The sequence below is a fragment of the Oncorhynchus mykiss genome, chromosome 7 (assembly GCF_057628025.1).
Source record: "Oncorhynchus mykiss isolate SJ-2025 chromosome 7, ASM5762802v1, whole genome shotgun sequence".
Taxonomy (NCBI): domain Eukaryota; kingdom Metazoa; phylum Chordata; class Actinopteri; order Salmoniformes; family Salmonidae; genus Oncorhynchus; species Oncorhynchus mykiss.
In genome coordinates, this window is record NC_143028.1 from 35,873,165 (window position 1) to 35,899,220 (window position 26,056).

The 26,056-nt window shown below is 43.7% G+C and overlaps 1 protein-coding gene and 1 long non-coding RNA gene across 3 annotated transcripts; one reads left to right on the forward strand and one right to left on the reverse strand.

The window, feature by feature from the left end:
- Window positions 1–3,346: 3,346 nt before the first annotated feature.
- LOC118965381 (uncharacterized) lies at window positions 3,347–4,500 on the forward strand. Its single transcript, XR_005052707.2, has 3 exons — window positions 3,347–3,455; window positions 3,858–3,940; window positions 4,257–4,500. It is a non-coding gene; the product is annotated as an uncharacterized LOC118965381 (long non-coding RNA).
- Window positions 4,501–5,418: 918 nt separating this feature from the next.
- Window positions 5,419–21,485, reverse strand: wnt2ba (wingless-type MMTV integration site family, member 2Ba). Of its 2 annotated transcripts, none has more exons than XM_021609273.3 (5): window positions 20,351–21,485; window positions 17,119–17,339; window positions 9,453–9,730; window positions 8,927–9,191; window positions 5,419–8,110 (listed from the first exon to the last, which is right to left on the reverse strand). In XM_021609273.3, the coding sequence occupies exons 1-5, from the start codon at window positions 20,506–20,508 to the stop codon at window positions 7,881–7,883; spliced, it is 1,152 nt and encodes a 383-aa protein (XP_021464948.1). In that variant the 5' UTR covers window positions 20,509–21,485; the 3' UTR covers window positions 5,419–7,880. The 2 variants fall into 2 exon arrangements, with proteins under 2 accessions (XP_021464948.1, XP_021464949.1); XM_021609274.3 differs by having other exon boundaries at window positions 17,137–17,339; window positions 20,351–21,472.
- Between the last annotated feature and the right edge of the window lie 4,571 nt (window positions 21,486–26,056).

Below are 26,056 nucleotides of genomic sequence, written 5' to 3' on the forward strand. Positions count from 1 at the left end.
TGTTCTATAGGATTGAGGTCAGGGCTTTGTAATGGCCACTCCAATACCTTGACTTTGTTGTCCTTAAGCCATTTTGCCACAACTTTGGAAGTATGTTTGGGGTCATTGTTCATTTGGAAGACCCATTTGCGACCAAGCTTTGACTTCCTGACTGACGTCTTGAGATGTTGCTTCAATATATCCACGAAATTTTCCTCCCTCATGAAGCCATCTATTTTGTGATGTGCACCAGTCCCTCCTGCAGCAAAGCACCCCCACAACATAATGCTGCCACCCCCGTGCTTCACAGTCGGGATGGTGTTTTTCGGCTTGCAAGCCTCCTTTTTCCCCCTCCAAACATAACGATGGTCATTATGGCCAAACAGTTATATTTTCAGACCAGAGGACATTTCTCCAAAAAGTATCATCTTTGCCCCCATGTGCAATTGCAAACCAAAGTCTGGCTTTTTTATGGTGGTTTTGGAGCAGTGGCTTCTTCCTTGCTGAGCGGACTTTCAGGTTATGTCGATATAGGACTCATTTTACTGTGGATATAGATACTTTTGTTCCTGTTTCCTCCAGCATATTCACAAGATCCTTTGCTGTTGTTCTGGGATTGATTTGCACTTTTCGCACCAAAGTACGTTAATCTCTAGGAGACTGAATGCGTCTCCTTCCTGAGTGGTATGATGGCTGTGTGGTTCCATGGTGTTTATACTTGCGTACTAATGTTTGTACAGATGAACATGGTACCTTCAGGCATTTGGAAATTGCTCGCAAGGATGAACCAGACTTGTGGAGATCTACAATTTTTTTCTGAGGTCTTGGCTGATTTCTTTTGATTTTCCCATGATGTCAAGCAAAGAGGCAGTAAGTTTGATGGTTGTCCTTGAAATACATCCACAGGTACACCTCCAATTGACTCAAATGATTGTTGGAAAAATGACTTGTGTCATGCACAAAGTAGATGTCCTAACCGACTTGCCATAACTATAGTTTGTTAACAAGAAAGTGGTTGAAAAACGAGTTTTATTGACTCCAACCTAAGTTTATGTAAACTTCCTACGGTATATAACATAATGTATAACCCCACGTAAAAATTTGCGCTACATGTGCAACAGAGCATTCTTAACCTAGCCCACAATGTCTGCAGTGTGGATCGAGCAATCAACAATTCGAGCAGTTATTTGAATGAGTAAGAACATTTCAGCGAGACCACTCAAAGGCGAAATCCATTAATGCCAAGATAATGGAATTCATTGCCCTTGACAATCAACCATTCTCTGTCGTGGGTGATGTTGGCTTTTGCCGACTGGTTGCGCACCAGTACACACCACCAAGTGTGCTATTTTTCAGATGTTGCCCTACCGGAGTTACACAGTAATAGACTCACTGCTATTAGCTTCACAACATACATACTATGGAACACTGTTTGGGTGTTTGTGTGTCAAAAAAGACTGTCAAAGCTGTTCAAAAAAGTCTGCAAACACCGGCCACGAACGATGTGTTTACAATACCGCGTTGGTAATAAAGCATAATTTGTTCGACCGCAACTTCTGGGGTAGCTAGCTTTAGCTTGGTACGTAGCTAGCACCAATACAACCAGCCTGAAACCAATGACCAGTAGAAACTACAGTCATTTACATTATTTTTAGCAATGATTTAGGAATCCTTGTGAGTAAGTATTAGCAAGATTTCCACTTGATGTTCGCCTATGGAAATTGAAGTTCAGTTCATGAAAATAATAGCTAGCCAGTTACTTAACCCTGTTGCCCAAAGCTGACATTGTAAGCAGCCAGCTAGCTTCATTTGGCTAGTGAGGCTCGACCAGACCTATTTTTTTTGTTGTGAAGCTAGCCACAATAAGGATTAGACACAATAGTGGAATTTGCGGTTTGCCTTCAAAAAGTATGTAATTGACAGTGATGCAATTGAATACAAATTAGTAGAATTATGCCATACTTTTATTTTGAAGGCTAACCGCAAAGTCCACTATTGTAGCTAATCCTTATTGTGGCTAGCTTCACATAGATGGGTCCGACCACCATTAATCAAATAAGAACTGTCTTATAAATTAGGGTTATTTTAGATAATGACACCTAGCTACATAGTTAGCTAGTGAACTATAGCTAATGAAAGAGATTATGCCCTTTTGCTATGTTTTTGGGGAAGAACATTGTTTGCATCCATGAGCTAGCTAGATTTTTTTATGACCAGTACTGTAGGTGCGCGAGACAACTTTACCAGCATCATAGCATACGTATCGATGAATCATTGTGACATATGAAATACAAGTGATAGTGTAATCAATTTGTAATAACTACTTAAAAAAATGTACGAACGTGTTAAATTGTTATGTGACGTGCAGTCATACTTAGGTCCTGGTTGGTCAACAAGCTTATTTGACACTTCAAACAGTGTTAAATAGTATATTTCTTGACACGCAAAGACCCAAACAGCGTTCCATAGAAATCCTAGTTGAGAATGAAACGACTGAACAAATGAACAATGAAACAGCACAGCAAGTAAGTGAAAGAAATAGGTTTTGATTATGTTTTACTGGTAATGAGGATATATGTAAATGCCAACAAAATAACTTTTTGGTCAGTGGTGTGTTGTGTGTGTGTGTGCGTGCGTGTGTGTGTGCGTGTGCATGCGTGTAACCTTTATTTAACCAGGCAAGTCAGTTAAGAACAAATTCTTATTCACAATGACAGCCTACCCCGGACGACGCTGGGCCAATTGTGTGCTGCCCTATGGGACTCCCAATCACGGCCAGATGTGATACAGCCTGGATTAGAACCAGGGACTGTAGTGACGCCTCTTGCACTGAGATGTAGTGCCTTAGACCGCTGCGTCCATGTGTGTGTGTTAACTATTTAACTGTACTAGAATGCTTGAAAGGCTGCTAAAATTTTTAATATCGGTTATCGGTATCGTTTTTTTTTTTGCAAGGAAAATATCCGATATCGGTATCGGCCAAAAATGTAATTTTGGTACATCAATAATTAGGTTAAAGGGTTAGGGGAAGGGTTAGATAAAATAGCTAAGGTTTGGGTTAGGGGAAAGGTTAGCTAACATGCTAAGGAGTTTCAAAGTAGATAAAAAGTTGTAAGTAGTTGAAAAGTTTCTAAAATGCTTAAGTTGCCCTTGAGGAGAATCCAACTCGTAACCTTTGGGTTGCTAGACATTTGCAATATATACCTACCCATCCATCCATCCCAACCAACCACCCTACTTCCATTTTTGCCTTAAGTAAACATCTGTCTTATGTAACCATACCAAAGGTAACATATCATACTAAATGTAGTATTTCAGATTTTTGTACATAATAATACAAAATGCTCTGAGACCAGGTTGCACTCTTGGTTGTTACAAGCAGTGTAGCAGTGTGAGAGTGAGAGAAAAAGCATGTTGCAGCACCAACATCATCACTAACCGCAACAGGGAAAGTAATTGTTGTTGGCAACAACAAAGTAAGTTTAACTTAAACATGTATGAATGTGAATAGACTTTGATACGTTAGAATGAACGTGAGCAACTATAAACTTTCCCCTGGCTTGTAGCTAGTTAGCTTTACAACTACCATTTATTCATATTTAGTTGTCAGGTTTTATCTAACTAGCTAATGCTGTCTGTTTGTAAAACTACTAGTGAATGTTTTGAAGCAAAGAATACTTGCTAGCTACAGAATTACTTGCTCAATCACTGTCTTAGTCTTCAGCATAGGGTCAGCAAGGTAGCAATGGATGTGCCACCAGTCAAAAAAAGAGAAACCACCCTTGCAACTAGATGGCAGATTTGAGTGCTTTCAGCTTAGATGTCTTGAACTTCATCACAGTGATTATGGGTCATGAAGGTGTGTTCCATGTGTTAAGACTTTTTTTGGTGCCATCATGATCATGGCAGGAGAGTGACAGCCATGAACAGACAGACATGCAGAGAGGCCACAAAGCAACAGGTAAGATAGTGAGAAGTGCCTCTCCGAGCCCATAGAGTTCACAGACTGATGCTCTGTCATAGTGTGAATCAATCTGAATTAAATGATTTATCTCTGATGAAATGATAGCATCTTATGTCTAGAGGGTGTACTGCATGTGTTAAGTTCATGCAGGAGAGAGGCAGCCATGATGATATTTCAGATTGATTCATTTCAGTTTGACCTTTCATGCGTCATTTTTTTTAAATTAAAATGAACAGAAAAATAAACACTGATTCTAACGATTTTTGTCACACCTGCTCCCGCTCTTCCTCCCCCTGGCGCTCGAGGGCTCCAGGATCCCCAGCATTACGCACTCAAGCCACCATCAGTACGCACACCTGCCTTCCCCCCGTCACGCGCATTAGCGATCATTGGACTCATGTGGACTCAATTACTTGTGTCATTATCCTCCTTATATCTGCCTGTTCCCAAGCTCTGTTCCCTGCTTCGGGATTGATTGTCATATGTCCATGTTACCCGTGTTCTGACACTGTTCCTGTCTTGTTCTATGTCTGTTCCCCATTAAATGTTTGACTCCCCGTACCTGCTTCTCTTTTTCCCCCACAAAAGGGCTTTATTACAGACAGAAATATGCCTCAGTTTCATCAGCTGTTCGGGTGGCTGGTTTCACACGATCCTGCAGGTGAAGAAGCCGGATGTGGTCCTGGGCTGGCGTGGTTACACGTGGTCTGCGGTTGTGAAGCCGGTTGGATGTACTGCCAAATTCTCTAAAACGATGTTGGAGACGGCTTATGGTAGAGAATTGAACATTCAATTATCTGGCAGTATCTCAGGTCACATGCCAATTACACTCTCCCTCAAAACTTCAGGCATGTGGCATTGTGTTGTGTGACAAAATTGCACAAGGTGCACCTGTAAAATGATCATGCTGTTTAATCAGCTTCTTGATATGCCACACCTGTCAGGTGGATGGGTTATCTTGGCAATGGAGAAATACTCACTAACAGGGATGTAAACAAATTTGTGCACAGAATATGAGAGAAATAAGCTTTTTGTGCACATGGAAAATATTGAGGATCTTTTATTTCAGCTCATGAAACATGTGACTTTACATGTTGCCTTTATATTTTACAGTTTTAACTGTGTATGTTGCTGGTTATTATTTAAGCAATAAGCCACGAGAGCGTGTGGTATATGACCAGCTAAGGGCTGTTCTTAGGCACGACGCAACCCGAGGTGCCTTATTGCTATTATAAACTGGTTACCGACGTAATTAGAGCAGTAAAAATACATGCGGTCTGATATACCACAGTTGTCAGCCAATCAGCATTCAGGGTTTGAACCACCCAGTTTATAAAACAGTATAATAACTGTATTATAAGTGGAAAATATTATGTTAAGTTTCCAACCATACAGTATGTAGAGCAGCAGTAGTAACAACCTGACACAGGGGAAGTGAGAAAATAATAGGAAATGAATCATACAGTAGCAGCGAATGAGTACAAAATGGTTGTTTAATTGAATATATCCACATGAACAGACTGGTATTCAGTACAGTATGAATGGCAATGGCCCTAAGACTGATTGGACTGTACCAGAGTATGTGCCCCTCTGCAAGGGCCCCCTTAGCCTTGTAAATTTGCCCGTTTGTAAGAAAATATTTGTCTGTAACCTTTTCTCAAAAGTCACTAGAAATGAGCATTTAAAACCTGTTTTTCAGGTTGTCAGAGTCACTCCTACGCCCCTGTCTATGATAGACTAATTTATTTTTATTGAAGGGCAACATAAAGACATTGTGTCACTTAGTGCCAAACATTTAGGTCTTCCATCCTCAACTTTCCCCCCCCCGAGACAATTTTAGAGTGATCATGTTGTCACTAAATAGATGCCCATTAGATATCACAATGATGGGAGGAGAATGCAGATGGTGACAAGCTGGTTATTTTAGAAGACTGATGTAAGCAAAGCAAGCGCTTCCCGTTCCCTGTCCACTGTATACTATATGAGATTTGGCAGGACATTTCCACAAGGACACAGTTGCGCTGCCCTTTAAAAAGATTTAGAGACCAATAAAAGCTTTTTCGAAAGTGATTAATGTGACTAATCGTTTTACAATAATGCTCTGTGAGAAAGAAAACAGTCTGCATAATATCCCCTGGTTTACACAGACTATGAAATAGATAAATAATTCCCATGTTTGGCTTGGGGAAGAGTAATGCTGTAATTAGAGGACCTACACCACGGATTCGTTGAGGGCCGAGCCCAGCGCTGACATTAGAGGGGGGGTGGAATCTATCATAATTTAATGAATTACTCAAGAACAGCGAGTAGTAGATTCAGTGAATATCACCTTGTGTGTCAGTGACAATGACAGTGTCACATGTTCAGAGGTATGAGGATGGATGAGATCTGATGTGAATGACAGAAGGATCAACAGGGTTTAATATAGAACAAGTGTGGTATTTTAGGGTCCTCCCAAGGTGACAACAACACTCCAACTAACACCACAGCACAACTTGGCCCGCGACTCCCTACCGTTCTGAGAACATTGCATTAAAATCACATCAATGCCCATTTGCATTTGAAAATGTTGCCTCTTTTAAACACAAACCGAAATCTCATTCATCTTACGGGACGTCTTTAATAAGTAGTTGTGATCGCCACATGGACCTCACTGCCTTCGGTCATTCGTTTGTACCATTTGTTCGGTCTCGATTGGTCATATCCCGCTGGCCCAAAAGGCCTATGTGCACTTGTGAATGTTGATTTGAAAAATCAATCCAGGTTCTCAGCTCCTCTACGTCACGCAACGTCGTGGCCTGGGTTTCACAAAGTGATTCATCTCTCACAGATCAGCCAGAGCCCCACGTAGCCTACAAAACAACCCCCGAGAGTGAAATGACTATGGTGTTGCGTACGGATGCATAATGAAAGTGCCCCATAGTGAAGAATGCTAACTTGGGAGAGCAGCTAGCAGCTTCAGTAACCAGTGATAAATAATAAAGCAAGAGACGACAGCTAGCGTCCATCACACCGTATTCTTTTAGGAACACGTACAATAATAGGTTGACAGGGTAACTGTCACACCAACGGGAGAGAAGACGTTACGGTCCACCTCGGCCGACGACAGTGTTGGTTTCACTTGACTCTCATAGCAGAAGCATTTGTTTTAAATGAATTTCTTTGCTCATTATTGGGCTATATTAGTGTCCATAGTGCAGCTCTCTGGCCCGTGGTAACAGTTGGATGTTAGAGTTGAATTCACTTTCTGTTGTACGTCCATTCCGATGCCGTTTTGACCAGTCGGGTGAGGCATGATGTCCTTTTTTTCTGAAAGTTCACACTCCTAAACTACTGAATACAAGTCAGTCTTTCCATGTCCAGTGTCTCAAGCAGAGTACAATTTCAGTTCTTTATCACTTTTCATTGTAACACCGATGAAACACTGAGCAAAGTGGTCACCAGTTTAGAAGAGAACATAGTTTTAAACCAAGCAAAAACCAACACCTACACCAACACATACACCACCCAACAATCCTAACGCCATCTCTGGTGTGCTCACAGTATAATGTCCTGTGCTGCATTTCCACAACAGATAATGTGTAAATTATTTTCTGTTGGAAAAACTGTCCTCAGCACTTTGGAAGCAGCACAATAGTATTTCCCCAGATCAACACGATCAAACAAAAACATAAATAGGAACTATCCCCTCTCCTGGCCCAACCACTCTCTTAGACTGCCTTCCTATAGAACAGAACCATACAGTACTGCACCATCCAATCCAAATTGGGATATGGCCCCTTGGCAAAAAGTTATTTAGGATGTCACTTTAGAAGGGGTTGTCAAATGAGAACCATGCCAGAGGTAATGGAGGTCAGAAATGAGTCGGGAGTAGGGACTACATATCCCATAATGCAGTTGGCCACTGCTAGATCCTTTGAAAGGCCGGGCGTCAGGGTCAAGTTAGGTCCAACCAATCGGGTCTCTTGTGTGGCTTGCAGGTGTGAACGTCCACTGTGTCTTCGCAGTCCTTGCACTCCACGGCACAGCACCACTTGAACTTGCACTCGCACTTGGTGACTCGTTTGACGCGCATTGTGTCGTAGCCCCGTCCGCAACACATGACCTCGCAGCCGTCCGTGCCTCTAGAAGACTTGTTGCAGACTCTCCCTGCCGTGCCCAGGGAGCCTGTGGAGAGAGCACAAGACAGACCAGCCGGCCCTTGAGTGAAGGGGTGTGAGAATAGGTGTGAGCGGAGGTATTCCCCTTGAGCATTTGGGAGTGAAGCTTAATAGTGACCACAGAAGGATTTAAAAAAATGACCCTGTTGTATCCTTAGGGTGTGAATTCCTATACAATAGATTATTGCTTCACCTTGTAGTAGGCTAGGGGCGTAGCATAGCTCCTTTTCTTAACAGCAATTTACTAGGTGTCAACCTATAACTATAGGCCTAACAGAGATGAGAATAATACCAGTAACACACAATACATCCAAAGTATCATAACCAGAGCCCGTTAGCTGTTCTAGAGCTCTTTGGACGCTCTGCTGAAGTGATAGGACATGAGGGGCGTGAGAGACAGAGATTACCAAGGCAGAGAAAACACAGTTGGAATTAGAGAGAAGTTAAAGGTCAAATAATTTAACTCTGAGCCATGAAGGTATGCAGGCCTTCGGCAGATGAGTCTGGGATTCTCGTAGCTGTATTTGATGCGTAGACTCCTGTATTATCTAGCGTCTGGGTAATACTTTTTACTTAGAGCAACTAAGTTTCTGATTACAATATTTTCCCCAAGTTTGGTGATAAGTACTTAAATAAGGCCCCATACATTTTAATAATGACTAAATGTAATATTATGTTGAATCATATAGTGAAATGTTATTTCTCTTCAAATTAATTTCCACTTAGACATTTCTAAAACTTCTGGGTTTTTCTCTGCCAGGTCATGTGGTGAAGAAAAATTCCTGGCCCTACCTAACATCTATAACTGCATGAGTTGACCCACCTGCTGCTCTGTCCATGAGGCAGTAGTCAGGGGAGTTTTCTACATACACCAGCTCATTCTTGGTGGTTCCCTTGAAGTCCTTGTCAGCCACCATGAATCCTGTGCCATCCTGGTTCATGGTCACCTCAATGGCCGTGTTGTACTTCTTTCGGAGGTAGTCCCCGGTCCTCCGGAAGTCCGACATGGCCAACCAGCAGGTTCTGAGGGCGCAGGAGCCGCTGACACCATGACACTTGCACTCCAGTTTCATAAAGCGCTTCACTGCCTGAAATCAAGAAGGTTGGACAATTTCGTTAGAGGTTGAGACAAAGCCTCACCTGTGGTCAACCTAGTACACTCACTATTCATGTCTAGAGTATTTATAAAAAATCAGTTCAACAGTGGCTTAAATTGTACTAGCAATGTATGTTCAACTGTAGTAACAATGTTGTTACACTGTAGTTAAAGCATATGCTAGTGCTAGTTTAAAGGGACTGCCTGTATCAAAAAAGCAAAACGGCACCTTAACCCCGAAGCCATTGCTCACCATTCGCCCACAGCGGTTGTTGTGTAGATTCATCATCGCCCGAGCGTCTTTCACCATCCTCTCCCTGGCATCGACGAAGGCCTTGGCGAACTTGATGCCATAGTTGATGTTGTCGCTGCAACCGCCCCAGTCAAAGTCGCCCCTGTCGTCTCTAGCTCGCCCTCGCTTGTGGGCGTCGCAGCTGCAGATCTTGAGCTCCCCCTGGCTGCAGGCCCTGGTAATTGCATAGACCACACCCGCCGAGGAGATGGCGTACACAAACGCTGCCTCCCGGCTACCTGGGGTGATATGATGGCAGGAGATTTTGTGTAAGAAGATTTCATTGGGCGATTCCACGCCAGCGGGGGGCTAAATTCTCACATAGGAACTTCATTGGGAGGAAAGGTGTTTAACATCTTTTTTACCTATTGTATAAACATTTCGGGGGAGAAAATAACAATGAAAATTGCCATTTTAGACCCTTTTTAAACCTATACATGCCTCCTGTAAGACCCTATGATCTGTGAACCATACATGATACAGACAACATTTTGGAGTCATTATCCTCCTTATAGTATTCCCTCAATTATGGAGAATGTCCAGATTCTGAAATACACATTTTCACATTCATTTGTTCAACATTAAAAATATGAATATTATTATCTCAAAACTACCCTTTTTGATTTTGCTTATTTTTTTAGACATATTGCTTGTAACAATATACTCTTCAAACACGTGGCCTCAGGCTGGTTTTATATATATAAACGAAGTCAGTCTTATACAGGCAAAGTTTGTTTTGTTGTAGTAACCATGTCGTTACACAGCAGTTGCGGTACATCATCTAGAGCAGATTTCATGCTACGAACACTAACATACGCCCAACTGAAAGCTTTGGACTTGCATAGTCCAAAGACATTGCACAGAAACAAACATGCCTATATTTGATTCAAATCTTGTTTGTGTGTGCTGCGTCCCATGCTATCTGAATGTAAACAGTGTCTACGCTTCTTGAAACTTGGAACACAGACACTGTTACAATGTATATAGAATGAAATATATATAAATATATATGAAATATATATATATATAATGAAATATAGAGCACAAACAAATTTGAGTCAAATAGGTTTGGTTGTCTCTGTACAATGTTTGTGTACAATCAGTCCATGTACAGCAGGTTCTGCTTTCTTTTCGTAGTCAACCCTTGTATTTTTGTTTTTTATGTTCTGGAACATAATCCCTGTCTTTAATTTTTGTTCATTTATTTCACCTGCGTTCGTGTCTCACCTGGTCTCATCAGCTCCCTATTTAGTTCAGTTCTTTCTGCTTGTATGTGGTTGACCATTGCCTGCCTGTGACCACGATTCCTGCCTTCTGCGAAGGCTTAATAAACATTTGCCGCGCCCTGCCTGTGAACCTACACATTTTTCTCCCTGAGTATTCATTACAGATACCTCACCTAAAAACGTAATGGATTCAGCGGAGCTAGAGCAGTGCCTAACCCAGCAAGAGGAGCGTATGGAGGAAATCTGCCATCTTCTCCGCCAACCTATCCCTACTCCTCCAATGCCAGGTATCGTAACCCATAGCCCTCCTTCATTCATATTCATGCCTGGAAAATATGACGGTTCACCTGGGAAATGTCAGAGATTTCTGATTCAATGCAGCAAATACATTGAGCACAACCCCACTAACTTCGCCACCAACAAGAGCAGGTGGATTTTGTTGTCTTTACTCACAGGCAAAGCCATGGATTGGGCCACCGCCATATGGACTGCCGACAGCACAGAACTCGGATCCGAGACCCATTTCCACACCGTCTTTAAAGAGGTATTCGATCACTCTCCCTCCGGTCGTCAACAAGAACACAATTCAGCTGCCGAGTATGCCCTCGAGTTCTGCACCATGGCTGCAGGGAGTGGAGGGAATGAGGCTGCTTTTTCTTACCGTCTACCGAAGAGGGCTTAACTTCAGCATTTTCACTTTTGGATAAATAGCGTGCCCAATTTCAACTTCCTGCTACTAATGCCAAGAATATAAGATATGCATATATTAGTAGATTTGGATAGAAAACACTCTGAAGTTTCTAAAACTGTTTGAATCATGTTTGTGAGTATAATAGAACTTATGTAGCAGGCAAAATCCCGAAGACTGACCATTCAGATTTTTTATTTTTTTAGGTTACTGTCTGTTCTGTCTGTTTTAGGTCTCTGTCTGTTCAGTTTCCCAATATCGTTTCATTGGGAAACGATATTTCTTAGGCACTTGTTTGCAGTTCCTACCGCTTACACTGGATGTCACCAGTCTTTGGAATTTGGTTGAGGTTATTCCTTTGTGCAATGAAGAAGTACGGCCATCTAGGAACTGGGTAACACTGTTGAGAGTTGCGCAAGACTTGAAAAGTAGCGTTGGTTTGTTGTCTTCCTGTATTGAACACAGATAGACCCGTCTTCAATTTGATCGATTATTAATGTTTAAAAATACCTAAAGTTGTATTACAAAGTAGTTTGAAATGTTTTGGCAAAGTTTACAGGTAACATTTGAGATACTTTGTAGTGACGTTGCGCAAATTGGAAGCTGTTTTTTTTCTGGATCAAACGCGCCAAATAAATGAACATTTTGGATATATATGGATGGAATTAATCGAACAAAATAACCAATTGTGATGTTTATGGGACATATTGGAGTGCCAACAAAAGAAGCTCACCAAAGGTAAGGCATGATTTATATTTTATTTCTGCGTTTTGTGTAGCGCCTGCAGGGTTGAAATATGCTACTCTCTTTGTTTACTGTTGTGCTATCTTCAGATAATAGCTTCTTATGCTTTCCCCGAAAAGCCTTTTTAAAATCTGATGTGTTGGCTGGATTCACAACGAGTGTAGGTTTAATTTAGTATCTTACATGTGTGATTTAATGAACGTTTGATTTTTATATAATTTTATTTGAATTTGTCGCGCTACATTTTCCCTGGCTTTTGGCCAAGTGGGACGCTAGCATCCCCTATCCTAGAGAGGTTAACAGGGAACTTCAGGCAGAGCTGGCCTGTAGAGTAGACCTTTAGGATTTAAATCAATACATTCGTATGTTCATCTACATCGACCACCTCATCGCCGACCGCTGAAGAACTCTGCCACCCAGGAACCCGAAACCTTGTCTTTCCATGATCCCGTCCGAGTCTTCCAGAGCCCATGCAGTTGGGCCATGTTCCTCTCCCATAAATCAAATGTCAAAAGTGGATCCAAGAAGGGCTCTGCCTATACTGTGAAGGGAAAGATCACCTACTCAGCCATTGCCCTGTTCGCCCCCCACGGAGAGATGAGAAGGGTCCCCTCGCTGCCATGCAGGTAGGTGTGTCCTTATTTCTAAATATCTCCTAGAAGCAATTCTCCGTCCCAGTATTAATAACCGTGAAGGGGGTTACCAAGTACGTAGAAGGTTTGATAGATTCGGGAGAAGAAGGTAATTTTATCGATCACCAGCTAGTACAAGAGCTTGACATTGATCTAACACCTGTCAACCCTCCCTTAAGGATTAACACCCTGGACGGGCAGCCATTGGGCACGGGCTTCATCACGCACTTGACACAGAGCGTCACCCTCCAGATTGGAGTTTCCACACCAAAACCATTCATCTCATGGAACTCTCATCCCCCAAACAGCCACTCATCCTCGGACACCCCTGGCTTTGTCGTCAAGACCCTGCCATCTTGTGGCAACAAGGTGAACTATTGTCCTGGTCTTCTACCTGCTTCTCCAGTTGTCTCAGCTTACCCTGCAGAGCCACCACCATTGACGACTCTGCCTCGGGAGTGCCACCCACCATACCATCTGAATATGCCCAGTACAGCAATGTCTTCAGCAAAACCAAGGTCTCCACTCTGTCACCACATCGTCCAGGAGACTGTGCTATTGACTTACTCCCTGGAGTGTCCCCACCAATGTACCATGATTACCCCCTATCTATCCCGGAAAATGAGGCAATGGAGAACTACATTGATGAATCACTCAAACGGTTGAATTCGTCCTTCTTCTTCCCCGGCTGCGTCCAGCTTCTTCTTCTTTGGAGAAAAAAGACGGTGGTCTCCGTCCATGTATTGATTATCGTTCAATGAATGACGTCACGGTCAAGAACCATTTCCCTCTTCCTCTGATCCCAGCGACCCTTGAACAAGTGGGCCGCGACAACATCTATACTAAACTCGACCTGCGAAGTGCATATAACCTTGTCCGTATACGTGAAGATGACGAATGGAAGACGGCCTTTATCACCACTCAAGGGCACTATAAATACCTGGTCATGCCATACGGCCTTACGAACGCCCCCACCGTCTTCCAATCCTATATGAACAAAGTTTTCCAGGATATGATCAACTTTCCAACTTTCCAGGATATGATCAAGCATTCTCATTGTCTACGTTGATGACGTCCTGATTTACTCCTACTCCCTGAAGGCAGCATGTGCAAAAGGTTCTTCAACGGCTCCTTGACCATAACCTTTATGTGAAGACTGAAAAGAGCACCTTCCATGTAACCTCGGTAAACTTCCTCATTTTTGTACTGACACCTGGAGGGGTCAGCATGGATGAGAATAAAGTCGCCGCCGTCAGTAACTGGCCCAAATCCACCACCGTTAAGGAACTCCAATGTTTCATTGGGTTCTCTAACTTCTATCGCCGGTTCATTCGGAACTTCAGTTCGACTGCCACTCCCCTCACTGCCCTTACCAGCCAAAAGACCAAGACCCTTCAATGGACTGATACCGCCCTGACTGCGTTCAACAACTTGAAACGCCTCTTCACCTCAGCTCGTGTCCTTCGCCAACCTGATCCGACCCTTCTTTTCACCCTGGAAGTGTATGCCTCTGAAGTAGGAGCCATACTCTCTCAATCAGTGGGAACACCTCCCAAATCACATCCCTGTGCCTTCTTCTCCTGGAAGTTATCCCCTGCTGAGAGGAATTTCGATGTGGGGAACATAACTCCTCGCCATCAAGCTGGCCCTCGAGGAGTGGCACCAGTGGTTAGTTGGCGCACAACATCCCTTTATCGTCCTAACAGATCATCGTAATCTGGAATATATCAGAGGGGCCAAGAGGTTAAACTCCAGACAAGCCCGTTGGGCTCTCTTATTCACACGCTTCCATTTTCATGTTACTTACATCCCTGGAAAGAAAAACGTAAAAGCTGATGCTCTCTCCCGCCAGTTTGACCTTCCGACCAGTAACTCAGACCCTACACCCATTCTTCCTCCCTCTTGCATTATGGGACCAGTACAGTGGGTGGTTCACTCGGCCATACAAGAAGCCCTAACCTCAGACCCTGCTCCTCCTGAGACACCAGCTGGGAAGAGTTACATACCAGCAGCTGTTAGACCCCAACTGATGCAATGGTGTCACACGTCCTTAGGGTCAGGACATCCGTGCATTACAAAAACCACTGAACTTCTAGCCCGTAAGTTCTGGTGGTCCTCACTGGCATTCGACGTAAGGGATTACGTACTCTCCTGTCCAGTCTGAGTCCAAACCAATAGCCCTTGTCGTCCCCCTTCTGGGAAGCTTCAACCTTTGCCAATCCCTCACAGACCCTGGTCCCACATAGATGTTGGCTTCATCACAGACCTCCCTGAATTCTCTGGTAACACCACCAACCTTGTCATAGTAGGCCGTTTAAAAAAAATGTGTCGTCTGGTTCCTCTTCCTCATCTACCTAACGCCATGGAATTGGCGGAGTGTATGTTCCAGCAGGTGTTCCATCTGTGTGAGATTCCAGAGGACATCGTCTTTGACCGTGGGCCCCAGTTTGTCTCCCGGGTGTGTCGAGCCTTCTGTGAACGACTGGGGGTCGCCCTCAGCCTCTCCTCCGAGTACCACCCCAGACCCAGGGGCAGACAGAACACCTGAACCAAGAAATAGGGAAGTACCTCTGCCATCAATGTTCTGGCTCTCCACACGACTGGGGTCGGTATGTAGCCTTGGCTGAATATGCTCAGAACTCACTCATGCACTCATCCCTCCGCCTTACTCAGTTTCAGTGTGTCCTTGGTTACCAACCCCCCATGTTTCCCTGGGAGGCGGAGCCTGGTACTGGCCAATCTGTCAACGACTGGTTTCGGCATTGTAAGCGGGTATGGGAGACCGCTCACTGGCATCTGCAGGAAGCCTCTAATACCTAGAAACGCTTTTCCGACAGACGCCGCCAACCTACACTACTCTTTCACCCGGACAGCATGTGTGGCTCCGCCTCCCTTGCAAAAAGTTTTGTCCATACTTCATTGGTCCCTTCAAGATAACCCATCACATCAACCCTGTCATGTACAGCCTCCAGTTACCCCGTCAGTATAAAATCTCCTCGTCCTTCCATGTGTCTCTGTTAAAACCAGTCACCTACAGTCCTCTACAGGATGCGTACGTATGCCTACGCCATACGGGCCATCCTTGATTCCAAACGCCTGAGAGGTCGCATCCACTACCTAGTGGACAGGGAAGGTTATGGACCTGAATACTGGTCCTGGGTCCCTGACCAAGACATCCTCGACCCAGAGATGATTCAGGCATTTCACCATAACTGTCCGGATCGTCCCGCTCCTTGAACTTGGGGCCGACCCCCGAACAGACCCACTGGACATCAGCCTTGACGCTGGGTCAGTCCACGACCTTGTCGAACCAGCCTGCCGGACCTCACCCCCGAGGTAGGCATCCGCCTCTGCGCCCCTGCCCGCCCGCTCCACCCTCCTAGGTTGTCAGGAGCCTCCCTTGGGGGGGGGGGGGGGGGACTGTAAGGTTCTGCTTTTCTTTACTTAGTCAATCTTGTGTGTTTTTCTCTTTGTTCTGGAACGTAGCCCTGTCTTTCATTTTTGTTAATTAATTTCACCTGGTCTCATCAGCTGCCTATTTAGTTCAGTTCTTTATGTTTGTATGGTTGTTAGGTATTGTTCGTTTTTGACTGCCTACGTGTGTTTGACTATTGCCTTCCTGTGACCACGATTCCTGCCTTCTGCGAAGGCTTAATAAACATATGTCACTCTTTAATTTGCACAGATGGCAGCTTTCTCAGTCACTAGGTATGTTTTCATTTGAGAGGAGAGCAGATTCAGGGTTATTTGGTCTGCTTTTCCCACCCACCTCTAGTTTTCATTCCTCCTCACGCAATGAACCAGAACACAGGCAATATGTCAGGGAGTACGGCTTTGTCTGCCTGCCAGAAACATCTACCCAAATATTTACATCTCCTATTACTGTTTAGACATCACCCTTGTGGATCACTCTCTCTGCTACTAGTTTTCGGAGAATATCCACTTTCTCCAACCCTCCTCATTCCTGGAGAAGGTGAAACTAGATACATTTACTTGCACACATTCTCTCTGGGTATTGTACAACTGGCAATGACAACTAGTACGTTCTCCTGTTACCTTATTGGAGAGGGGCAAACAAAGGAGACAAATATGGAAGGGAACTGTTGTATTATGTGTTGAGCTGAGATATACATAGCTATACCCTTAAGGCTTGAATATGAGTAAGTCTAAAAGGCTAGGAAGCAGTCCCTCACAATGTTCTGCTATTGCCTACAACCACCAATGTGAAAACTTGTATGTGTTGAATCAGATTAATGTGGTGAATCTTACATCCAAGATGCAAGTGATTGAATACTGAACACACAGAGAGAGAGATTAACACACTGAAACAGACTTACTGTGCAGCATGACCCTACCAAAGACAGTGTGGTCTCGGTCCAGCGTGCTGCAGTTCCAGCGATGGTGACGGAACTGGTGCTGGCACTCACGGATCCACTCCTTGGCACCCTCCCCAATAGACTGCATGAGATCCGGGTGGCGCTGGCACAGCTGGCGCTGCTTGTTCACCAGGCCTGGAATGTTGTCACAGATCACCCGTGCACCCAGGGCTCCAATGTACCTGCAGATCAGATAGACAGGTGCATTGTCAGTAGACCAGTAAAACTGCCAGGGACTATTGTTGTGTAAAAACAGATGTCCATTTAAAAAAAAAAACATGTTAAAGAACAAGATACACTACATGACCAAGTGTATGTGGAAACCTGGTCGTCGAACATCTCATTCCAAAATCATGGGCATTAATGTGGAGTTGGTCCCCCCTTTGCTGCTATAACAGCTTCCACTCTTCTGAGAAGGCTTACCACTAGATGTTGGAACATTGCTGCGGGGACTTGCGTCCATTCAGCCACAAGAGCATTAGTGAGGTCGGGCACTGAGGTTGGGCGATTAGGCCTGGCTCACAGTCGGCATTCCAATTCATCCCAAAGGTGTTCGATGGGGTTGAGGTCAGGGCTATGTGCAGGCCGGTCAAGTTCTTCCACACCGATCTTTATAAACCATTTCGGTAATTACCTTGCTTTGTGTATGGGTGCATTGTCATGCTTAAACAGGAAAGGGCCTTCCTGAAACTGTTGCCACAAATTTGGAAGCACAGAATCGTCTAGAATGTCATTGTATGCTGTAGCGTTAAGATTTCCCTTCACTGGAACTAGGGGGTATAGCCCTGAACCATGAAAAAAAGCCACAGACCATTATTTATCCTCCACCAAACTTTACAGTTTGCACTATGCATTGGGGCAGGTAGCGTTCTCCTGGCATCCGCCAAACCCAGATTTGTCCGTCAAACTGCAAGATGGTGAAGTGTGATTCATCACTCCAGAGAACATGTTTCCACTACTCCAGAGTCCAATGGCAGCAAGCTTTACACCACTCTAGCCGACGCTTGGCATGGCTGCTCGGCCATGGAAACCCATTTCATGAAGCTCTAGACTAACAGTTCTTGTGCTGACGTTGATTCCAGAGGCAGTTTGGAACTCGGTAGTGAGTGCTCTACATAGGCATACAGATTTGAAGTTAGGTCGAGAAAGATGTGTGACAAGTTATATTCTTCAAGAATCAATGGGTATTCATCATTAATTGAATTGGCGATTGAACCGCAGGAATTCTATACAAAGTATGCATTTAACAATTCTGTCCTGCTTCATTGTCAATCCCACGCGGTTACAGATGCCATAAATGGTACATCAGAGGACAGTGCTGTTTATGAAATGTGAGACCGTCAGATGCTCTTTCACAGATAGGAAAGAATCCACACAGTTAACTAGGAGAGACCCCTGAGACTAGAACAGAAACACAGAGTGCAGTGCAGCAGCCATACAGTGTGACATTGTCTCCTGTAAACCAACTCTCCCTCTCCCTGCGACGACCGGACATCATTACTACCAGGCTTAATCACAGCTACATTATTTGTCGTGCCACCGATACAGAAACAGAAAAGTGTTTCCACTCCTGTTATGGTTGTCGTCCGTCCCCCCCCCCCCCCCCCATAAAAAAATCTGCCTCCCTTCCCTGCTGCCTGAGTCTGAGCAATAAAGCAGAGCAGAGGCACACAGTGTTTACTCTCTCCATAGAGAGAGTAGAGAACTGAGCCAAAAGACCCTGACTGTCTCTACGCCTCATACTTAGTTTGGAGAGAGGACAATCAATCCAGCACACCAGAAAACACACTACTTCTTATCTGAATAATCACAATCATGTTGGAAATAACCCCCGGACTATATAAATCATGATTGGATAAATATGTAGATCCTTGGAGAGATCTACCATGTCTCCCCGCTCCGCCTCACTTCACTGTTTAATTGCACTGACTTCTTTTTATAATAATATTTTGTGAGACAGAGAAGCTTTTTCAACAATACCACAGGGATATTTTTATGAAAATATCAATTTCTAAAATGTCTCAAATAAAATGTAAAAAAAATGTTTTAAAAATTAAAAAGTTTTATGTATGTGGTATTATCGTGGTTTGGATGATCAACTATAAGAACACAACTATTTATTTTTTATTTTACCACTAGCTGAAAGCTGGTTTACCATGTTCTGTGCAGTAAGATTGGAGTATCGTGGCATAAGAGCAGTGTTTCACGTGAAGTGGTAGGCACTTCCTTTATTCACCCTTGGTTCTTACCCTCAAGAGAAATCATCAAGGAACACTTTTTCTTGCACCACTGCCTGCACCTCACTTCTAATATGCAAGATTGATAGTGGAAAGTCCCTGAGTCCATGAATCTTCATGAACACCAGACAGTGTGCTGCTGTTGGTTGATCTCACTTGATAGACTATTGATGTTATAAAACTACTATCCAGACACATTCCCCCCTGTGGCTGTTGGAATTGGAGCCTGGCAGCAATTTCTTCACAAGTACCAGCAGGGTATAGGTCTGACTCTAAGGTGTGATGGAAGTATTGACTACAAAGGTTTTATTGTGTTAAACTATTCTTGAATTTGTTTGCCACATAACTGATGTATAACTTTAAGTTATTTCCCAATCTCCTGCATTCCTAGGATAATTCGAATCTCAAATCTTGGGGGTGTGGTACATGGTCATTATACCACGACTAAGGGCTGTTCTTATGCAATACGCAATGTGGAGTGGCTGGATTACAGTCCTTAGCCGTGGTATATCGGCCATACACCACAAACCCCCAGTGCCTTATTGCTATTAGAAACTGTTTACCAAAATAATTAGGAGAGTAAAAATAAATGTTTTGTCATACTCGTGGTATATGGTCTGATATATCAGGTCTTTCAGCCAATCAGCATTCAGGGCTCAAACCACCCAGTTTATAATTGTATATTTAATCCATACTTTATAGCATATATGTATTAGGCCATATGATTTCTCCTAATTTATATTTTGTACTCCTAAATAGCCAACATTAATAGGCCTAACTTTTGTAAGGTCTTGGAACGTCTTATAATTAGCTAATTAAGACAACTGGTCATCCAAAACTACTGGAAACTCATATCTAATCTTGGATGTCAATGACTTCAATTATAGATGTAATCTTGGATAGAAATTATAGGATTATTTCTGCAGCATCAAGTGCATATGAAAGACGCCACTCACCACCAAGAAGAATCTGCTCTAGGTGTGAAGATGAGAAGCAGCAGAATAAAGGTGAAGTATATCCTTGAGGGGTGTCGGGATAGTATCCCATTTCGAGACCCCGTCCTGTTCCTGGAATATCCTCGGGTTTTGAAGAAACAAAACATTTCTAATTTCATGAACAGACGGCATACAACATATAATAAATGATAAAAGTCCTTGGCGATGGTTTGCTGATCATCATTGAGGGAAACCTGTCTATCTAAAGAAGTTGAAACATTCTATCCATCCAGTTTCAAAAGGCTAATTTGATGTACTGTCAGTTCATTGACGCCTTGAAAATGTGTTTTCTAAGTGTTTATCTCTTATTTATCGAGTCAGTGCTTATCAAAAGTCGGTCTAGGAAAAGTAAATCGAATGAAGACACATCTTCTGAGAAACTGTCCCAAATGTCCAAACAGATGTTCTGTTGCCAACGATAACTATTTCCTCTGCTGTTGCGTGTTCTTTTGTAGCCTAGGCTATTTGTTAGACATTCGACGTGAATAGCAGGTGAAGCTGAAAAAGTTGCCAACCCAAACACAGGTATACCAGACGCTGAAAAATGATGACACTGAAAAAAGTCAGTCACTCATCTGTCCGAGGATGAGACAGATAGCTACTCCGCGCTCCTCTTCTCAGTCGGGACTGAAGATGCGCCGCAGGGAAAAAAACACTGCACCAGCATGTCAGCTGTCCATGCCCCCCCTCCCTTTGTTAGACAATTACAAACACTGGTATGTGCACGGTGAGGTGAGGGACTTCGGTATATTTAGATATCGGCATGTAAAAGTTATCTAGCCTACATAGCCGTTTAAATATTGGTGAACCCCATATTGGAAAGATTTTGACATCCTCATTGACTGATGACAAACCGTTTCGATGCGCACTATGAGGAAAATTACCCAAATAGGTTTTTCATCTCAATTACTTAAAAAAATAAAAATAAATACCGAGTCATATGGAACTAAAATAATTAAGGAATCGAACTATTTCTTATGCGAAAAGGCAATAATTTCCCCTATTGTTCCTTTACACGCACTATAATAGTTAAGAAATAGTAACAGAGCATGTATGATGTGGCTCCAACCAAATGAAAACTGCAGAAATTAGTTCAGGAAATTATGGATGACAGTGGTGATATTCTAGTTTCATGTTGTGTCACATCCTGACCATAGTTCCCTTTTTATGTCTCTATTTTAGTTTGGTCAGGGCTGAGTTGGGGTGGGCATTCTATGTGTTGTTCTATGTTTTTGTAATTCTGTGTTTGGACTGGTATGGTTCCCAATCAGAGGCAGCTGTTTATCGTTGTCGCTGATTGAGAACCATTCTTAGGCAGCCTGTTAACCCACTATGATTTGTGGGTAGTTGTTTTCTGTGTCTGTGTTTACCATACAGAACTGTTTCGTTTTTTTCATTTATTTCTCTTGTTCTTTTGTATTCTGTGTTCAGTTTAATAAATATATTATGGACACTTACCATGCTGCGCATTGGTCCGATCTCTCATACTCCTCGTCAGAGGAAGAAGAAAATCGTTACATGTTGCTTGGTGTTGGTGTCCTTTTCATCCAATTGCCCTTCATTTCCTTTGTCCACCATTTCCCTCATGAAACACAGCCTAATACATCAATGTGTATTATCTAAATACATGTCAATGTAAGAAACAGCCCAAAGGTTTTATATATTTCACTGCTTACATGCAAATGGTGGTGTTGTGTTAAGCCCATAAAAAAAACAATTTACTATGAGGACCACACAGCTGGGACCACACAATCTGTAGTTTATTTTAGGAGATAACTTTGCACATTGGCACACTGCTTAGGCCTATCAGATGTATCTGTGAAATGACCAATCAAACAGAGACGAGAGAACAAACAGAACGTTATTGAAACCGTATTGTACAACAGTGAGTGCACATGCAAGAGCATAGACATAGCGAAAAGGGTGGCTGTGAGCTTTCCAATGAGGTGGACAACACCCATAAATCACATCTACTGATGTTCTTGAGATGACGTCAACTTTCCTTATCTAGATGTTATGTTTCGTACATAGCATTGTAAGCTATGATGTGGGAGTTAAACAGGTATGTGACTGGAGTTTCATTGTGTCAGCCCAGCAAGCGCTGGAGAAAGTTTCGCTTGGGGCACCTTCAACTATGAGAGGTCAAGCTTTCATGCTTTGACACATCATTAACCAGGAACTTGGTATCTCCATAGTGATAGACTGAAATACCTCATAATCTGTCCCAGAGGTTGGTTGGCTGTTTCAGCACGTCTGGCCTGGCCTGCCATTGGATCTCAGCTGGATGCCGTTAAGAACAAATGGTTGCCACTATCTGGCCACACTGCAAAGGACGGAAGTACAAGGTCTTTCAAATATATGATTCTAAACGCTCTATCGCTTACCCTAAACCTTAAATGAACCTCACCTATAACCTCTATACTTTAGAACAAACATCTTGTGGACTAGCATATCAATTGTGATGCCGTAGTAAATGTTTTCCTTTGAAGCATGGCAATCTTGAATCCCCTTGACAATGGACCTTGGTCAAAACGTTCATGTAGACGTGTCTATATTTGAAGAGCTATTATTGTTTGACGGTAGGAGATCCTATAGGTTCGGGGGAAGAACAAGAGAAGTTGACCTTAAGGCCAGGTAAAGTTATGTCCTGGGTCTGCATATAGAAGAAGAGCAGAAGCTGTGCTGCTGCTGGCCTGCCTGCTCCACTTTGAGAGGTCTGGTCATGCATAACTCACCCTGACCTTGAGGTCAGATCCATCCACTTCTCCTGACTTATGGCCACTTACCTGTCAAACAAACACCCAGTGGGCGACTTAATACTCAACATCACAGTTCAAGTTCACAGTATCTTTTTATTCAATGGAAGTGTATTGGCATCCTGCCCTCATTACAGACAAGACTCTGGGCAGATAGTGTTCAGCAGCTCATCTGGTTAATGTGGAAACAAAGAGCTATGTTCAAGGACACTCCTGGCCTTGTACTTACCACGGTTCAGTTGTAGTTGCTAGGTGCTGTGTGCCTGGGCTTTGCGCAGCTAGGGAAGAGGCCGCTGGACAATGGGAGCATGTGTGAGTGTGTGGGGTCATATTAATCAGCACAAATCCAGAAGCATTAGTCACACACCTAAGTAAAGGTCAAAAACAATACAGCAGCTGCCTAAAAATACCAGCACACAGACAGTGGAGGTGGTGCTGGTATGTGTGTGTCTCTCCTGGGAGCGAGGGGGGCGGGGGGGTGATTCAGAAACCTCATGAAATTATTGTTTGCCTAATTATATGACATGATAGATCTTGGTTGTACTCGCAAATCTTTTTTATTCTTAAACACAGCGCACATGTGCCTTACTGTACATACAAAGACACACATAGTCTACCCACAGCTACATGCAAAGCCCAAAGTGTGTGTCCTTCCCTTCGGTTACATCACAGCCAGACTGAGGCAGCGGTATCCTCATTACATGTGACCCTGTCTTTCTTTACCTCCAGGACAGGCTGTAGATTTTACAGTGACAACTCTATAACAAATTGCTTTACAGGAAGCAGGTGATGGGCCAGCAGGCCCCCATGGGCCCCTTGTCTAGAGCGCTCCAGCTGTGGACCCGGAGGGCTTAGCGCCGTGCCACCATGCCACCCGCCTCCTATTCTGGGCCAGGCTCATGGTCCAGGCTAATTTTGGACAGGGGGATGGGGACAGGGGAAGGGGAGAGACTGTGCCTGTGCCCGCCGGCTACATCAGATGTCTGCCCTGGCCTAGATGACGACATGGTTGAGCCAGCCACCACCGCATGTCACTTCCTTTGGCCAGTTAATATATCTCCTCTTACAGTGCGAACAGTCACTCTGCATATTTTTGGTCTGTGGTTGGAGATCCGCGAAGGGGTTGTAAATTCTCTTTGTAATTCAAGAAAGTTAATGTGTTCACCTTGACTTCTCAGGCACCAATTTCTGTCATACCTTGACTGACATACTTACCAGTATAAATGAAGCATGTCCCTACAATCAGAGATGGGGGATTGATAATGCTGTGGGGTTGCTTTTCTGCCTCTGGCACTGATGGCCTTGAACGTGTGCAAGTGAAATGAAATCAGCAGATTATCAATGTGTTTTGGAGGAGTGCAATATTCAACCCAGTTTCCAAAAATGGGGTCTCCATGAAGGTTGTGGGTCTTCCAGCAGGACAACAACCCTAAATGCATATCAAAAAGCACCCAGGACACACATCAAAAGATGCTGGACTGTTCTGGAGTTGTCAGCGAGGAGTCCATATCTGAATCACGTCCATAACCTATGGCGAGATCTGAAAACAGCAGTTGGTGAAGGGCACCCCTGAAAAATTAAAGAATTAGAGGGGGCCAAATTGTCAGTAGAAAGGTGCAGCAAGCTCGTTGATGGCTACAAGAAACATTTGTCTGAAGTTATCTTGGCCAAAGGCTGTGCGAGCAACTACTAAGCTCTGGGGTGCCAATAATTTTCTTCATTTGTCTTCATTTTCTTAATGAAAATAGTAAACTTAAGTTTGCAAAAATAAAATTGGTTCTGCAATGTTGAAAATCCAATAAGCATTTTTTTTTTAAATGTCAACTTATTTGAGAAGAAATACGGAATTATTTAAGAAAAGTGCATGGGTGCCAATATATTTAACCACATCTGTAGCACCTTTTTTTACTCAAAGAACCACTTTCTTTTCTAAGAAAAAGTGCTGCATTAGCAAACAAGTCTTAGAGGACAGAAAAATGTCTCTAGGTTAAATGACAGGCTGCCATCAGATATGGGAGCTTAGTCTGCTTCCCCGAGCTGCCTTCGGCCAGGGCCGGCAAATAGGGCCTGCCTGAACCCTGCGAGGGCCAAGCCCTAGCCCGTCACAGCAGCTCGAACCTGGCCACTCACAGCTCATCATCCAGGGTCTGTGTTTACTGAGAGAGCTTTGCTGGAGGCCAGACATGTCTGTGTTGGCCTCACAACGCGTCCCTGCTGTCCCACGAAGGAATGTTAATGAGGTGAGTTGAGCAGGGGAGGTGACTCGCTCCGTTCATATGCAGGCAGGCAGGAGAGGAGACCCGCCTGTCTGCTGGGCCGGCCGGAACTGACGGTCAGCGTGTGCTGATCTGCTCTACACTACATAATGTACGGTTCCTCTGAAATGATCTGGCTTTGGCTTTAGATACCGGGCCAAAGTAAGTAACATGTTGGGTCATGTAGGAGAGACATGTTAAATATGAGCAACAGAGCGCTGAGCTTAATGGACTGACTTTGGATCAGACAACAATTGCATAGATGTACTGTACTGTTACATTCCGTACCACAGACCGCATGAAACAAGTTGAATTTTTTTTTTTTTTTTTTTTTTTTTAATGGCCCACTATTTGAATCTCAATTTTATAACATGTAGTGGCTGCCTTTGCGCTTCTCTAGACTGAATCAACACCCAACAGATGTACACACACCACAAGAATACCACATGCGTGTTTTGGGTTATAACAACAGCACCACTGGTAATGAGGTGCAGAGTAACGCACATGATTTCACATGCCATTTGTGCAACAATTTCCTAACTCCACATTCCTAATCAGCCACTACTTGCTGTGCTGTGCTGTGCTGAAGTGACTGGGTAGGAGTTGAGGTCTCCTCTCCCCTCTCCAAGCCCCAGCGGCCCACGTATCCCAGGCCG